Source organism: Pleurodeles waltl, chromosome 2_1 (assembly GCF_031143425.1).
Source record: "Pleurodeles waltl isolate 20211129_DDA chromosome 2_1, aPleWal1.hap1.20221129, whole genome shotgun sequence".
Classification (NCBI taxonomy): Eukaryota; Metazoa; Chordata; class Amphibia; order Caudata; family Salamandridae; genus Pleurodeles; species Pleurodeles waltl.
In genome coordinates this window covers 806,119,486-806,136,764 of record NC_090438.1, presented here as the reverse complement: position 1 = coordinate 806,136,764, position 17,279 = coordinate 806,119,486, and the positions used below count along the sequence as shown (strand labels likewise).

General features: G+C 46.2%; 1 protein-coding gene across 4 annotated transcripts in view; it reads left to right on the top strand.

The window, feature by feature from the left end:
- The window catches only part of DROSHA (drosha ribonuclease III), a 608,989-nt gene that overhangs the window by 498,474 nt on the left and 93,236 nt on the right, over window positions 1–17,279 (top strand). For all 4 annotated transcript variants that reach the window (XM_069218569.1, XM_069218578.1, XM_069218550.1 and 1 more), the window contains exon 24: window positions 7,389–7,433. In XM_069218569.1, the coding sequence (XP_069074670.1) occupies window positions 7,389–7,433 (45 nt within the window). The remainder of the gene's footprint in view (window positions 1–7,388; window positions 7,434–17,279) is intronic.

Here is a 17,279-nt window from a genome sequence, read left to right as displayed (position 1 = left end):
GGTGAACGGTTCCTCCAACGCCCGGACCTCCCCCAAGGGCAATGCCGGGAGAGGAACATCTGCCAATAAGTGATTGGTGTGGCCCGGAACATTCGCACCCGGAGCCTGGTACAGGACCCTGTAATATGCGTCGAACGCCTCGGCCACCTCTTGGAGCTTGGATACATGTTCCCCTTGGTCATTACAACTTTCGGGGACGATTCGGGAGGTCTGTTGCTGGGATGCCAGCCAGTACAGCAATTTCCCAATCTTATTTCCCCAACCATAAACCCTGGCCGTGGATGCACGCCACAGATGCTTAGCCGCTTCTAAAGATTGGTAACGGATTTCCTCTTGTATCAGCAAGAGTTGTCTGGTTACCCTTTCATTGGGGTGGACCCCCTGTTCCGCCTCCAAGTGTAGGGCCCGTGCCTCCAGCTGGGCAATGCTGGAAGTCAAGGAACGCTCCAGCGCGCGGACTAGGCCCCTGGCCATCCCCCTCAGCACTGCTTTACTCGCGGCCCATAGGATCGCGGGCGACGCCACCGAGCCCTCGTTAATATTAAAGCACTTAAAGTACCATGCATTCAGCCGCCACATGGGGCGGACCACCGAGTTCACAGGACCCACAATGAACCAGATTGGAGCATGGTCAGAGATCCCCCGTGGCAGAATCTCAATGTGTGAGAGGTGGCAGCAGTCAGTGGCCAGCATGAACACAAGGTCAATTCTAGATTGCGTACTGTGGGCCGCCGAGATATGCGTAAAGTGTCTGCGCCGCGGATGCCATATTCTCCAAGCGTCGCAGAGCCCCGCCGTCGACATCCACCCGGATAGACTACCAGCCATTGCTTGTCTGTGTGCCGATGGCGCCCTGCTCGCGTCCATCCCAGGGTCCGGAACTGCATTGAAGTCGCCCCCCAACACCGTGACCCCCGGGGGTAAGTCCAGCAGCAGTAGAGTCAGATCCCCTAGGGTCCCGCGCACCATTGTCGGTGGAGCGTATACGCTAACAACGTTCAGCGTGCGACCCTCTATTGTACCTGAGATCGTCACATAGCACCCCTGTGGGTCTCTCCATGCCTGGACCACCACCATGGGCAGTGAGCGGTGAAGCAGTATCGCCACACCCCGCGTGCCCCTTACAAACCTCCGTGGTATACCCTGTCGAATCCTTTACGGGCTAAAAAGGGGCAGTGGTTCCCTAGGAGGTGAGTTTCTTGCATCAGGAGCATATTGGGTTTGTGTCAGTGGACATATATAAATACAGCTGCACGTTTGATCTTGTCTAGAAGACCATTAACGTTCCAAGATACGATATGAGTCGACCCCATTCATCTCGTTTGTTTGTGCACGCTCACCTCGCCCCTCTCTCTCAGTTCCCTTTGTATGTCCCGAAACAAATACCACTTCCCCCTGTGTTGTGTGTGTTCCCTGCCATGACCTCTTTGCTCTACTACCCCCTGCAGGTGCGAGAGATAACAAATCAACGTTAAATTCAGAGAACATTAACAGCTGTCCTGGGGCAGAGCAAAAACTCCCATGCCCCCCAACTGCCCCCTCCCCGCCCATATTTCCCCGAGAAGCATCTGTGGCCCTTATCAAAACAGCTCACTCCCAATTATCTGAGCTGTGGTGGACCCCTCCATTTCTGTGGATTAAAGAGTGTTAAGTAATAAACAGACGTAATGGAACCACATCGCGTTTGTGGGCCATACTGGCCTCGTCCTCTCCCCTCCAAAGGGATTTACAGTACCGGACTCTGGGACAGATCGGTGTCCTCCACCGTTTCGGGGTGCAGCTGTGTCAGGTCCTCTGCTTGAGAGCCTCCCCCTTGCACTCCCCGGCTCAGCAGCCGCCGGGGGCCCCGAGGACAATTATCTTGTAGGTCCCACAGGGGAGCAGGATTGCGAGCCCCGCCGCTCCCTGCGCTTCCTAGAGCACGTTCTCCGGCGGGGGCCCCGCGGTCACTGCGTTTGATTGTCTGTTTGCCGCCTGACACGGGTTTGCCGCTGCTCTCCTCCGGCAGAGCCCAGCGGGACCTCCTCTGTTAGCCATGTCCAGGCCGCACCTGGGGTCTCAAAGAAATATGTCCGGTTATTGTGGACCACCCTAAGCTTTGCAGGAAAGAGAAGGCGGTAGGGCACGTCCATCGCTCTCAATTTTTGTTTCACTTCTATAAAGGAGCGGCGCTGCACCTGCACGTCCCTCATGTAGTCTGGGAACACCATGACTTTTGCTCATTCACATTGTAAGTCGCCCCTCGAGCGCGCTGACTGAAATATTGCATCCCTGTCCTTGAAATTGAAAAGGCAGAGAATCACTGGCCTTGGCGGAGAGCCCGGTGGAGACCTGGCCTGTAGAGCCCTGTGAGCTCGTTCAATCACAAACCACGGTGTGAGGCGGTCCCGGGGCATCCAGGACCGGAACCACTCCTCCAAGAAGGCGGCCAGGGAGGAGGCCGCTGTGTTCTCCGGAAGGCCCACGATCCGAAGGTTGTTGCGTCGGGACCTATTTTCAGCGTCTTCAGACCTGCGGTACAGTTCTGCTGTGCGGGCTGTTAGCGTTGACACCTGTGTTTTAAGGGCAGTCATGTCGTCTTCCACTGTGGAGATTCTGGATTCCGCCTCCGTGATCCTGGCTGTTGCGTTGTGGAGGTGCTGGCGTACTAAAGCCACATCCACCCTTACTTCTCCGATCTTAGCCTCGACCACTGTCTGGGACGCCTGAATAGCCTGAAGGATGGTCGCCGGTCGCCGCCTGCTTCCCACCGCCTCTGTCTGACGCCTGATCCTCTTTTCGAGCTCCACCTGGGCCAGTGGAGAACTGGTCTCTGCGCGTTTGCGCAGCGGATGGGCACGTCTGTCTGTCTTTGCCCATTACAACAGAGGCAATCGGACTTGCCGTCAAGCCTGTTCCTGTGCCTCACTTCACGGACCAGCCCTCGATAGTCCTTGGTGCTAGGTCCCTGCTTCAGCCGAACCACCACCTGTGGCCACAGCTCTACGACCGTGGGCACCTATGTGAGTATATCTTCACCCCTGCAAAATATGTCCTGCAAGGTTCACCCTTCAGTATCTGAGGTCTCAACTTCCTCTCTCGTAATGTAGACCACCAACAGCGACCGGGGGAGTCCCCAGGTTTGGACCCGAGGTCCTGTGCCCCCCTCCAGCAGCGGGGGGCTCCTCCATGGGCCCCGGCCCACCCCCGGTGCACTGCTTCTGTGCCTCTGGGTGCCCGGCGGTTCCAGTCTTGCCTCCAGCTCCATTCGCCTCCAGGGCCCCCCGCGCCAAGTAGGACAAAGGGGGAGGGACCTCGTCTCTTCCTGTTTCTCTCACCCCCCCCGTGCAAGTCTTCACATCAGCTCTGCTACCCTCTGAGTCATCCAGCGACTTTCATCCAGCACAGAACCGGTGCGGGGGGAATCGCCGACCGGAGCGGCACGCCTCCCCCGGCACCCTCCTCGACCCGGAAGAGGCCAGGTTCCACCACAGCCTCCACGCAATGTTTCCACCCGCCCGGGCGCCCTACTCCTCTGCCTCACCGCCTGCTCGGTTCCTCTCGGCCAACCAAGCGCCTCGCGGTCGTCTCCGCCTTCTGGGCTACACCCACTTGCAGGCCCACTCTCGCCCAGTCTTCCGCTGTTTCTCCCCCGTCTCACCCGCGGATCACTGCTGTTCTACCCGCGGCTCGGTGCAGCCGCCGACATCTCTGCGTTCTTGTGAGCGCGCCCGCCATTTTGGATGCACGCCGCTCAGCGCGTTCGTCTCTCCTGGGCGAGCTGCGGGACCCGGAGCACGGCCCGGGCGTCTCGGGGACCTCCAGCACCAAACACCCCCCCCCCCCTCCCCCCCCCCCCCCCCACCCCCCCCCCACCACCCCGAAGTCACTCTCTTCTGCCTGGGAGGGCGAGCGATAGGTGCTGCTTGGGCGGATGATGGAGGGGTCCGGAGCACTACGAAAGTGCGACCGCCATCTTGACGCCCAAGCGACGCCCCCGTGTTCTACTGTGTTACTGCATGATTTATTGCACAAATACTTTACACATTGCCTTCCAAGTTAAGCCTGACTGCTCAGTGCCAAGCTACCAGTGGGTGGGCACAGGATAATTTGGATTGTGTGTGACTTACCCTGACTAGAGTTGAGGGTCCTTGCTTGGACAGGGGTTAACCTGACTGCCAACCAAATACCCCATTTCCAACATTTTGTGATAGTGTTTCTCATTAGGAAATGTAGATCTACATGTCTCGTGTTCTGACATATAGTGGCACAGTACCCTGTAGAGATCTTTTAAGAATAGTGGTGGGTGACAGAAGTAAAAGACCAGCAACATGTCATGCTAATTACATTCTCTCCTCACTCTTAGTAAACGGTCCTTCCCCAAAGTCTTTTCATTGCTTTTCAATTCCTTCTCTACAAGCAGGGCAATTCTTCGTACCACCCCACCTGGAAGTAGGTTGTACCTGTCAACCTTCCTTGGCTGTTTACTTCGATATGCCTTTTATCCAGCCTGCCATCCTCCTTGATTTGCATTGATATATGTTACAACACTACCATTGTTCCCCCTCTATGCTCTCTGGCTTTTTGCCTATGCTGTTCTTTTGGCTCAATACTTTAGCTACTCGTCCATCCACCTGCATTCAGTATCCACCTACTCTCCATCAGACTAATGTGAGCAGTCACCACCCTTTCCCTAGGAAGTGTGTAAAGTTGTACAGATGTCCATGTACCTTGCAATGAAGAAAAAAAATTATAGTACTCTGGCTGCACCAAGTTAGGCATGAGGTACACTGGTTTGAGGTTCTGACTTCTCTTTAAGCTCTCCTTATCACAGACCTTCATTGCACCTGACGGTCTCCCCTACGTTACAGATCTTGGGAAGCAGCACTCTGGCAGAAAGTGAAGCATTGGTATTATGTTGTTGGACAGGCGGAAGGCCCTGACAATTGTGCAGAGAAGTTAGGGCTATGTGCTCAATTTTTCAGAGTTCTTGATGATGTTCGTCCTCTTGAGGAGAAGCCATTTCATGAACTGTCACTTTATCAAAAGGTTACTTAAGTGACTGTGAATTTGTGTAAGAAACAGATTAAGGTTCAAGATGTTGTGCTTGGACAGCCTATCCATGAATGTATGGAGGTTATCCTTGGTAGTTTCCCACAGTTCTGTGGGATTTACAAGCAAATACCTTTCCACGCTCCTGAATTTCCAATTCGATTAATTATAATACAAAGACAACCTTGTATTAAACTAGAGAAATTAAGATGTGAAACTTTTGGTAATAGCAGGTGAGATGTCACACCAGCTCTTGTCAAATGCAAATATGTAAGTAGAATATGTATTATTTGTTCTTAATAACTGTATTACAAACATTCGCTCTGACTTCTGCAGTGGCAGTACTAAACAGGTCAAGTGACTGAAAGGAGGATAACTGCTGTAAAGAAATGATGGAGAAGCCTGTTGGTGTGTTTTCGGTTCCCAGATATAGTGATATGCTCAGCCCAAGAGAAATTAGGGTTGCAGAAAATGGGGGTGGGGCTTCTTAGTATGAGCACTTTAGAGCAGTGACTGTAGTTTGTTGCATACTACTGAACAGTTATTATGATAAAACAAATTGCATTCATTGTTAAAGATCACATTTTTGCAAGTCCCTGGCTGATTTGAGAGTGAAACCAATTTTGTAGGCTGTCACATTCCACTTTAAAAATGTGTAGTGTTTTTGGTGCTTCTCGTTTACTGCTATACCTTTTGGAAATCTGAATTTGGAATTGCAAAAATGGCCGATGAATGAGGATGCTGGAGCAAGTGAGTGGGAGCGTGAAAAGAAAATGCTATGGCTTGGTATCAGAGCTAAGAGTAGGGAACTGGAAAAGGCCAAACAAAAATGGAAATTTTTCAGAGAACTGGGTGTAGACAAATGGGCACAAAAGTAGTGTGAGTGTAATGTTGTTTCTATTGGAAGACTGGCAGCATGTGTAATTTTTATGAATTTTAGATTAGGATATTTTGGATTATCTGTGTTAAAGAATTGTTTTTCACTAAGAGGTTTCAACGTATTCATTTCTTGGAACAGGAACTTAGGTATATATAGTGACCTGTTTACCAAAAAGGTAGCAAATTTGCACCCATAAAGTAATCCTTCAATGTATGCAAATTTAGATTTTTTTTTTTATAATTAACCCACATTGGCAGTAATGGGCTTGGAAAGTTGCATCCGTCTCATGTTTCGAGGCACACTACTGTGAATCAAATACCCAAAAGGTGATAGGATGAATGATTGCCATTCCCAGTAGCCCAGGGTAGCATTCTAAAAATACTTTTTCGTCCACTCTGACACTCTTCACTGAGGGCTTGATTTAGCATTTTGCAGACATCGTGTCTGAGGACTTTACATCCTCCATCCTGCCTTTAATTGTCCCACAAAGTTCAGAGATGTCTTTCTGATCCACTTACCTTGCAGACGTCTCTATACATTGGCAGGAGCTATCGTCATGGCGGCTCCTGTCAGTGTATAAAAAGCTTGATGGACAGCTCAGTCAAACATTAGGGCTGGCTGTCAAAGTCTCTAAAGCTTTTACTTTCTCAAGAACAAACTTCCAAAGCGGGCGTTTGTTTTTGAAAAGAAAAAAAAATCACTAAATTACTCCCACACATTTTTCTGTTTTTACTGTCCCTCATTGCCAGCATATCCTTGCTGAGACAGACAGTAAAAAAATAAATTGCCATCCGACCATCACTCTAGGGCGGACGATTGGATGGCTTACCTCAAACGGCACCTACTCCGTCAGGCCTTCGGAGGAAGTTTTACGACACAGTAAATTATAATCCGTTAGCATGAAGCTTGTGGTCCACCCAACTCAAAATCAGGTGGGTGGGCCTTGAATTTGGCTGACTGGATACTCCATCTCCGCTGAAATGGAGTACTGTCACCAAACTCTGTATCAGCCCCGAAGCCCACCTACTGCAAATCAATACTTCTCCCTGTTCCTCATGGGAACAAACATGCCCAACTTAGTTCATCACCAGCATTCACCCAGCGGTTCATTGCTTTTTCTAGTTGGTAAATTTGAATTTCACCCCCCTGAACTGCGCTGATTAAGGTAGCCCCTTGAGAGTTATGCTTCCAAGCTTCTGCTCTTTTGTGCATATTTTAGTACTGGTTTGGCTTCTCAGAATTAGATCACTTGCAGGTCTGCGTAGCCTTTCGGAAGTCTTGCTGTCTGATCGTGCATCAAAGCCATTTACTGCAACAACTAACCTTTCCGAAATAGATTTGCCTGTAGTATTGAATTTGTTGCGTGTTGTCACCCTCTGAAATGGCTTCATATTTCATGCATTGACAACGTATTCAGTGTTGTGGAATTTGTTAAATTGCTCTCCAGAGAATTAAAGACATCTTTCAATGTTTGCAGAACCTGCAGGAAGTATGGCTTCATTACCCACAGCATCCACTCCAGGTAAGTGAATGTGTTTCTTTGCAGCTCATTACCAAGCCTTTTTTCTAGTAATGCATTTTTTCTCGCTTTCCTATGCCTCTTTCTACTTTGTCTTGGTGTCAACAGCACATTTACTCACAAGCTCATTCATTTGATTGTTTTTTTGTGAGTTGCATGTGCAACATCTCCAAGACTCCCGTTACTTGCTTTTGGTACAGCAGATATGCAGGATTTGTTTGAAAATAAGCAGCTTTTTGATATTTCTTTTTGTTCTTCTTTGATTTGTTCGAAATTAAACACTAGTCAAGTTATTAATATTAAAAGCTGTATTTAGTTCTTGAAATTAGTTTTCGGTGAAATTTGCATGTTACCTTTGTGGAAATAACTCTAAAAGCCCCCCCAAAAAAGTAAAACTATATGTTATGCAAAATGCCAGCTCCCACATTTGAATTTTTTTGATGTGCAACGCATGGTTTAACGTGGGGTCATATTTCACTCTAAAAAAGTGCTAAATGATGTGGCATGAACAACACCTGCTAGCGTTCTGCTCATTCACATTCTTCTTCTGCTATAGTGTCGGGATTTTTACACAAAGTCTCAATTACACAACATGTCTTAATGGCTTGATCTCAGGCATTTTGCGTAACAATTGTCAAGTGAAATTCTGGAAATTACACAAGATTATGTTGAGGTAAATAAAAATTACTTCCAGGCCAAATAGAAAGATATAATGGGGCTATTCACATACTGCATTTTATAGTACATTTTGTAATACTGCAAAATAGTATTCACAAACCTACATGTGAAGTTTACATCTCCTCCTCTTGTATTAATACATATGCAGAGATCTCTGCTCTGACTGTTTAGGGAAACATTTTAGTAGTAAATGTTGGAGGGACTCAGGAGTGGCTGTAAAAATGGAGAATGCTTACGAATAAAGGGGAAAGGATACTGGGGGGTATTAAGGAGGGGTTTAGGGAAGGTCGGGGAGGGGATAAAGGAGGGACATCAACCCACCTACAAAAGAGTAAGCCTATAGCTTTTTACAAACTGTACTTCTATAGTTACTACAGACAAATAGGGGTGCATAGCAGTAAAAAAGTACTCTAGCTCAGAACTGGAGTAAGTCTAGCAATACACATGACCAACTACTGGTATTGCAACCCCCTCACATAGAAAATAATGGAGTTAGGGAGTTAAAATAGGAAACCTATAGAAAATAGTGGTCCATTACATTATTTAAAATAGTAAAAACAAATGCATAAATATAAATTACTGTAAAACATTATTAATAAAAATAGTAAAAATGTTTAATTGTAAATTATTTTAATAACTTTTAGTATTTAAAAATATATAATACATTTTATTAGAATATAATTAAATGACTTGTAATAGATTCTGTACATTGCTTTAAATTATTCATTCATAATATATATATGTTTTTACTTTAGATGAGAATTTATTTTTTAATTTAATCTTGAGAAAAATGTTAAAGTAATTTCAATTTTAAACAAATTAATAATTGCTTAATGTAATTTCATTTAAATTGAATTATATTTATTAAAATGTATTGCTATGCTTGTATGGTTATTAGAATGTTGATTAAATTAACTATATACACTTTATATATTTTAACATGTTTATTAATTTAACTATTAGAAAAAATTATTTAAATTAATATTATTTCATACTATGGGTTATGTTTAGGTGTCTGCATCTGTTATTTTCTGTGGGAGGGTGTTGCAGTACCAGGTTTGGCCACATGTGGTACTAGAGTTACTGATGTTTTTTTTTTTTTTTTTTTTTTTTAAGCAGTACTTTACACTTCAATCAATCAGTCAATCAAAGAAACTTATAGAGCGCGCTACTCACCCGTGAGGGTCTCAAGGCGCTGAGGGGGGGGTGGACGGGAGATCACTGTTCGAAAAGCCAGGTTTTAAGGCCCTTCCTGAAGAGTAGGAGGTCCTGGGTCTTGTGGAGGTGGGTGGGGAGGGAGTTCCAGTCTTTGGGGGCCAGATTAGAGAAAGATCTGCCTCCAGTGGTGGTGTGTTTGATGCGGGGAACTGTGGCGAGAGAGAGGTCGGCGGAGCGGAGGTGGCGTGTGGGAGTGTGGAAGGTCACTCTTTCGTTGAGGTAGGTTGGGCCGGTGTTGCGGAGGGATTTGTGTGCATGGATGAGAATCTTAAAGGTGATCCTTTTGTCTATGGGGAGCCAGTGGAGGGATTTGAGGTGTGGTGAGATGTGTTCATGGCGGTACAAGTCAAGTCAACACAAGCTTTATTCGGTCATAGTAACCATCAAAGCATAAAACCACAGCAATCCAAAAATGACATACATATTAAATAAATGGATAAGAAAGGTTACAAAAATCAGTCACTAATAAGAAAACATTTTAAAAGACAGGTGCGTGTGCGCCATGCGGCCACAAGGAACTTGCTAAATGCACAGATTAAGGCAAGTGAAGTATTGCTCCTCAATATCCTAAGGGCGACACTGCATTGTCTTATCCCCGTATTCCGGCAAGCTGGACGTATCCATTTACGCCGGGGAAGGGCATACGGTGGGCAAAAGAACATAAAATGTTCAACAGATTCAGAGACATGATTACAGCCAGGACATAACTCAGATGCCGATAGTGGTCTCCAACTACTGGTTAAGGACATTAACGGTAAACACCTGAATCTGAAACGAGCATACAGGCTCTTACCCAATAGGTCAGGAATAAAATCTAAATAAGTTTCAAACTGAGGATACCATTTAAAATCAAGGAATTGAGTGGTCAGTCGTCCATATGATGTACATAGGGAATAATAATTTCTGACTTAAGACCAATACACAGATTTCAGAGATTGTTTCTGGGCCTTTCCCAAATTCTGAGGGTTCTCCCAATAACTCCCAAGTCCCAGGGTACGAAACCATTTAGACACATACCTGAGCCAGGGGATAGAGACTGCATTGGGTCTATTTAGAATGTCAAGAAGGGAGTCCCTATAGACAGTAGTCTCTAGTGTGGTCCAAATCCTTACCCAGAAAAGTAAGGGTCTCAGGACTATCACATCAGAGATGCGATTAAACCCGAGATCCAAAAAGACCGGAGTCAGGGGTGTACTACGTGGACATACAAGTAGAGCTCTGGCGAAATTATTTTCGCCCACAGACAAGTTGTTGGTATTAGAAGAGCCCCACACCTCAGCACCATAGACTGCAGCACTCTGCACTTTTGCCAAATAGATCTTAATAGCCGGAGAAACAGCTTTCGTGGCAGTGCTGTTATAAAAGCTCAGAATGGCGCCTGACCTGTGCTGAAGAAGTGATACACTTTTACTAATCTGGTCCTCCCAGTGCATGTTGTTTGTGATTCTTACTCCCAGATAATCTATTGAACAAACCTTACTCAAGGGAGCCCCATCTAAAGTAATAGTACATCTCCTAACTGGTCCTGAACTAAGTACCATCAGTTTGGTTTTACTGGCATTAAGTTCCAGGCCATGGTCTGCGCAGAAAGCATTAAACCTATCATCAAGGATCTGGAGACCCATAAGGGTTTTAGAGATGAGAAGAGAATCATCTGCGAAAAGTAATATGGGAATTTTTTTGCGCATTAAGGAAGGGAGCATCATTTTGACAAGAGGACACAACATGCACCACCTCATTAATAAATAAAGTAAAAAGAGTTGGTGTAAGAACACATCCTTGGCGAACCCCCTGCTGGATGGCTATATGATCAGTTAACTCTCCCAGACTACCCCATCTCACCTGGGCATATGTGTTCTCATGCAACCGTTGTAGTAGATAAATTATATTAACAGGGGTGCCTATTCTGCACTGAACATCCCAGAACTTTTCTCTGGGGACCATATCAAAGGCAGACCGAAGGTCCACAAAGACAACATATAAATTTTGCTTTGCCAGGACAGCATATTTCCAATATAGGAGGGTCAGCCTGAAGACCTGATATATTGTGCTAATTTTTCGGGCGAAAGCCCACCTCAAGTGGGGCTAACACCTGATGGTCTTGTGCCTAGTCCAAAAGCCTATCCAAAAGCTGCTTAGCAAAAACATTTTGAAGATTGTCAATAAGGATGATTGGTCTATAATTAGCAGGGGAACTCGCATCACCCTTTTTATAAATGGGGATTATTTCAGCCCCTTTCCAAGTGTTGGGAATTGGACCTCCTGCCGCTATGGCATTTGATATCATATTTATATACCAGGACCAAATTACTGGTTCAGATTTAAAGAGATCCCCTGGTATCTTGTCAGGGCCTGGTGCTTTAGCAGATTTTAAAGAATTAATAGCAGCTGTAGTTTCCGCCAACGAAAAAACAATACAGTCTTCAGAACTAAAAATATCTGTTCCTTGATCAACAGGCTTATGACGCATTTTAGCCAGCTGCAGAGGGAGGGGTTCCTGCAGCTCAAAGATACTAGGTGGTGCAAAAAGTTGGGAAACGTACTCCACCCATCTTTCAGGTTGAATATACGTACGGATTGTACCGTTGCCCCCTCTGTGTCTGTTGGACAATAGCTTCCAAAATGTCCCATTGTCATTATAGTTAAGTGCATCAAGCAATTTCTGCCAAGTTATGTCTTCCCAACTTTTCGTTGCCTGAATTAAGATTTTATTATAGGCAAGTCTAGGTATTCTAATCGCCCCCTGTGAGCGAGTTATAATGGCTGATTTTGGAGCTGATTTAGCATTAAAACAATCCTTGTTGAACCACTCCCTAACTTTGAGATTATCAGGGGATTGCTTAGTAGTAGTCTTCCAATAAAAAATATCCTGTAAATTCCTTACCATTTCTTCATGTATGCCAAGGATTGGAATGTCACTAACCTCATGCTCCTCATAGCCGGCCATAACATCTAAAAATAATAGATAGATTTTCCTAGTCAAATAGGGGTTAGACATTACTTTTGGCCAACTGACACAAGTATGACTATTGTTCAGGAAAGGGCCTGGAACCACTGTAATATGGATATTCTGCGATCTCCTAAATACATTACTGTGCAAGGTAAGGAGCAGGGTATTATGGTCACTCTTGTGGCGAGGGTCCACCTTCATGTCTATTGACAATGACCAGATCCTAACATCCACTAAGAAAAAGTCAATAACACTAGAAAACAGCCCTCGCTTAAAAGTAGGTGCAGTATTCAAATCAGAACAGGTGCGTCCATTACATGCTCTTAATCCATATTTAAAACAAAGGGAAGTCAACTGTAAGGCAGCATGTGAGCCAGTACACTGTGTATTTTTCATTAGTTGAGGAATACTCTAAAGTTCATCCTCTTCAACTCTCAGATCACTACTACAGAGAGGTTCGAAAGTGCAGTTCATGTCCCCTGCAACCACTAATTTAGTTGAGGGATGCAGTGTGTCCATATTCAGACAACTGAACCAGTGTCTGAGACTCTAGTCCCTGGGAGACCGTCCTGGCGTATACATTAATAATAATCATCTTAAAATCAGGGTCAAATGTATGCTGGACCCCCAATAAATCGGGAGAGTCTATGTTTAAAGCAAAGTGATCACACTGTAAGTTCTTATTTAACAGTATCATGAGTCCTCACCCCTCCCCCTCCTAGAGATAAAATTGAGGTTTGAACCTAACTGACTGTCTGTCCACCTCAAGAATATCAGCACGAATAACAGAGAGACAATTTCGCTGAGCTCGTAGCCAATATATGACCTTATTTATGATGGAATCCTGGGTTTCCCAAGAGCCAATAGGTAGCTTTGGTACCCCAACCATATAAATAGTACCTCCTTTACTCCACGAGCCTCGACCCTCATTCTTAACAACAGGTCTGCTCGTTCCAACCCGGTATAAAGCATCACCAGATAACTTAAAGAAATCAGTAGAGGAAATAGTTGATCCAGCATGCACCTGAGTGCCAATAGTCCCCCGAGAGCCCTTAACAAAATCAATAGACTGAGCTTTATGCGGCCTCTCTGGCCCACATGTGTTCCTGTCCTTGAGACCAGAATTGTAGTTCCGGCTAGCAATTGCTGACACAACCGGATGATCCTCTGCACGGGCTACGGACAAGCTACCAGGAGGTGTCTGCATCTGTTATTTTCTGTGGGAGGGTGTTGCAGTACCAGGTTTGGCCACGTGCGGTACTAGACTTACTGAATTTTTTTTTTTTAAAGCAGTACTTTACACTTGTTAGTTAGTCTCCACCCCCTTTTTCAGGTGGAATAGATGTGTATTTCTAAGCTTTTGAGTAACTTTACATTTGGATCTTGTGAATAGACGAAAGTAGTAAAGTTACTTAGCAGTGTAAGACTAAATTTACACTTGCAAATTGCTCACAAGACCAGTACTGGCATTTTTCATCGCCTTCATCACTAATTCACCTGTCTGTTCATTGCATTGCCTCCTCTTGGAATGTAGGTGCCAGTGGAGAAGGATATTTCCTTTAGAGGCCCTGAGTATAGGGCTTGCTAGGGCCATTGGCCTGTGCATGGGATATGTTTCCACTTTCGGGCACCTTTGTTGAATATCTTTCATGTCTGCCCATATGCTGGGGCTTCAGAGTTATTAGGCAAGGGTCTGAAGGCACGATTGACCACTGTGGAGTGAAGCAGTTTCTTTCAGGAAGGATCATGCACAGTTCTGACAGCACCTGCATAATCGACACCGTGGCTGAAAATGTCGAAGAAGAGCATTCTATGTATACACAAAAAGAGAGCAATGGGAGTGTTTGCTAGCCCACACCGCCTCCCTATAGAAATTATATCATCACTAATGGTGTGGGGTAGTAGGAACTGAAGGTCAGACTAGGTCAGTCTTTTTTCAGTGGTGTTGGTAAGGTCACTGTAGATCCTCAGGTCGGGAAGTCATTGCTGGAAAAATGTCCAAGCTAAGGGGTGCTGTGTTGCCTACAGGGGGATGGGGGATTTCCCTTACGGACTAGGTGGTCTCACACACATAATAGTGTCTTGCTTCATCAAATGACCACCTAGCCCCACCCAAATAAGATGTTACTACTTGGGCGGACTCAACCTCGTGGTTAAAAGAACCCGAGGGAGTGCTAAAATTAAACTGGCTGGATAGTTACATTGATCCAGAAGGGGTGAATACTAAAATTACCAAGCATGTCACCAATAGCTTCTGCTAATTTTAATGAAGGTGCATGCTGGTAAACCTAAAACTAAAGGGGAAAGGCTCGTTGGAGAGTAATGTCTCTTGGAGTCTAAAAGAAAAAGTGGATAACCAACATGTTTCTGCCCTCACTCAGTGCTGGTAGGTCAGGGGCATTCGTCAGGGTCGGAGCACACGCAGTAAGTGGGGTGCTCAAAAAGTGAAAAATTTATATGGCCTACCTGAACGGGTAGTTCACAGTGGGGTAGGCCTGTAGTAGATAAGAATAAATACATCAATAGATCCGCCACTATTAGTTCAGAAGATATATGAGGTGAAAAACGTGGCAAACCACTGCAAAGCACACAGCACAATGTGAACAATTCGTGTCAGGCACTCACACACACATGCAAGTGTGACTTACCCCAGGGTAAGGGGCAATCTACCTCTGGTCTGGCTAGTGCCGGGGGGGTTTTCCCTTGTAGTCACACTCTGGGGAGATAAAGGGTTTAGGAAGGATACAGATGAAGGGTCATAAAATGAGGAGAATGAAGAAAGAAAGCGCAAGACTAAAGGGAAAAATAAACCACGAGTGGGAAAAATAAACCACGAGTGGGAAATATAGAAGAGAACGAAGCTTAAGCCAGGGGAAAGGAAAGTGGGAAAAGAGAGGAAAGGAAGAAGGAAGGAAGGGGAAAGAGAAAAAGGGGTAAAAAGGAGAAAAGAAGGAAGAAAGAAGGAAGGGAAGGGAAGGAAAAGGAAAAAGAAAAAGAGGAAAGAAAAGGGGGAGAAGAAAAAAAGGGGGAAAGAAAGAGAAAAAGGGGGAAAAAGAAAGAGAAAAAGAAGGGGTAAGGAGGGGAACAAAGGGCTGCTACAGGGAGGGGAAACAGGGAAATAAAAGGAAAAATAGAAAAAAAATATATGGCCCCCAAGGGGGCCACACTTACCACTCCAAAGGGAATACCAAGGGGGGTTACCTACATGCCGGAGCCAGGCCGCTCTGGTACTGACTGCATGGTTGGTCTAGAATATATGTGGACCAAGAGCCAATCGGCGGGGGGCTCCGGGCGGAATCTAATTAAGAAAAAATCATCAGGTGTGACGGGCGTCCTAGTTACGGGACCACGCCCTGGATCCGGCCGCACCCCCTCGGGGGCTGTGCCGGTGTGAAATGCTTTAATGCGCCGCCCGATCGTTGAATTGGGCCATCAGTATTGGAACCGCGGGACCGTTGCGCTAGAGAGGCCCGCGGGGTGGATTGTGCCCAGCATTGTAGAAGTAACGTGTTTGGAGAGGGCGCCTGCACCGCAATGCGGTTTGCAAAAGCGGTGAGCGCCCTATGATGACGCGTCGTGAGGAGCGCGGCGCGTCATACGGGCGCACGGGACTCTGGGAATTAGAGTCCCGTGATGCAGTTGTACGGCGTCCGATAGGACTATATGGTACAAGGGGGGTGAAAACAGGGAAAAGGAAAGGGAGGGCACACAGTAGAAAGGGGGGAAAAAAAGGAAAGAAAAGAAGAATACTGGCAAGAAAAGAAAAAGAGAGAGGGAAAAGAAAAGGGGGGGGGTTGGGGTTTTGGGAAGAGAGGGTGAAAGGACCGAAAGAAGAGAAAAAAGGAAGGAGAGCCAAAGAAAACAGTCGGAAGAGGAAAGGGAGAAAACACGAGAAAGAAGAAAAGAGAAAGAAGATACAATAGAAGGCCTCCACAGGCCTATAAGGGAAAAAGAGGGCAGAAAGAAAAGGAGGGGGAAACAGAGGGGGGCAGGGGAAAGAGGAGGTGGAGAGCACAGGGCAGAGGAGGAGGGAGAACTCATAATAGGGAGAGAGAAAAAGGGGGGGCAAAGGGAAGCTGGAGCTAGGATACGGATATGAGGATAAGGAAAGGAAAAGGTGTGAGAGATGAGGGACAATAGCTTCAATGGCAAGGGTTATGAAAATAACTCTGAAATAGATGGATGCTACCCAGGTCAGAGATAGTGACATGGGGTATTGGTAGTGAGATCCCCGATGGGACCTTAGGAGGAATCTCGCATGGGAAAGGGTCGCTGTGGTCTTAGTTCTCATCTTAGAGCTGACCACTGTATATTATCGTTCAATCCTCTAATGTCCGTTTGCAACCTCCATATCCACCTTTGTTCATACAATAAAAGTTTTTGTGTGGCATTAGTTGCTGTTGATTTTAGTTGGTCCAGCACTACCCATTGCATGTGATCAGGGTGGTGATTGCTGGACACATAATGCTCGGTGAGTCTTATGGCATCTCTCTTGCATCGGATGGTGCTCCTATGCTCGCAGATGCGTGTACCCACTCTTCTTGTCGTCATCCCAATGTATCTTTTATCACAAGGGCATGTGATCATATTCACCACGTTTTTGCTGTTGCAGTTCGTGAGTTGTCTAAGTTCCCAGGGTGTCCGAAGTCCCACATCAAGTGTAAGAGTTTTTTTGGTAAATGCGCAGACACTGCAGCTGCCACATGGAAAGTGGCCTTTAGCGGGAGGAAGGTCCCAGAGTGTCCTCTGTTTGTTCGGGGTGAGGTTTACCCGCGGGCGGGTGTGTACAATCATGTCCCGGATACTTGTAGCTTTTCTATAAGCATTCATTGGGGTTTGAAAGGGAAGACCCCCAGATGTGAGGATTTTCCAGTCTTCGTTGAGTATCTTTTTTATCACATTGGACGCTGGGTTGAATGTAGTCACACAGATCAAGGGGTCTTTCTTGCTGGTTCTGCTGCTGGGATGCAGCAAAATTTCCCTAGGGCTCACACGAGCACGTT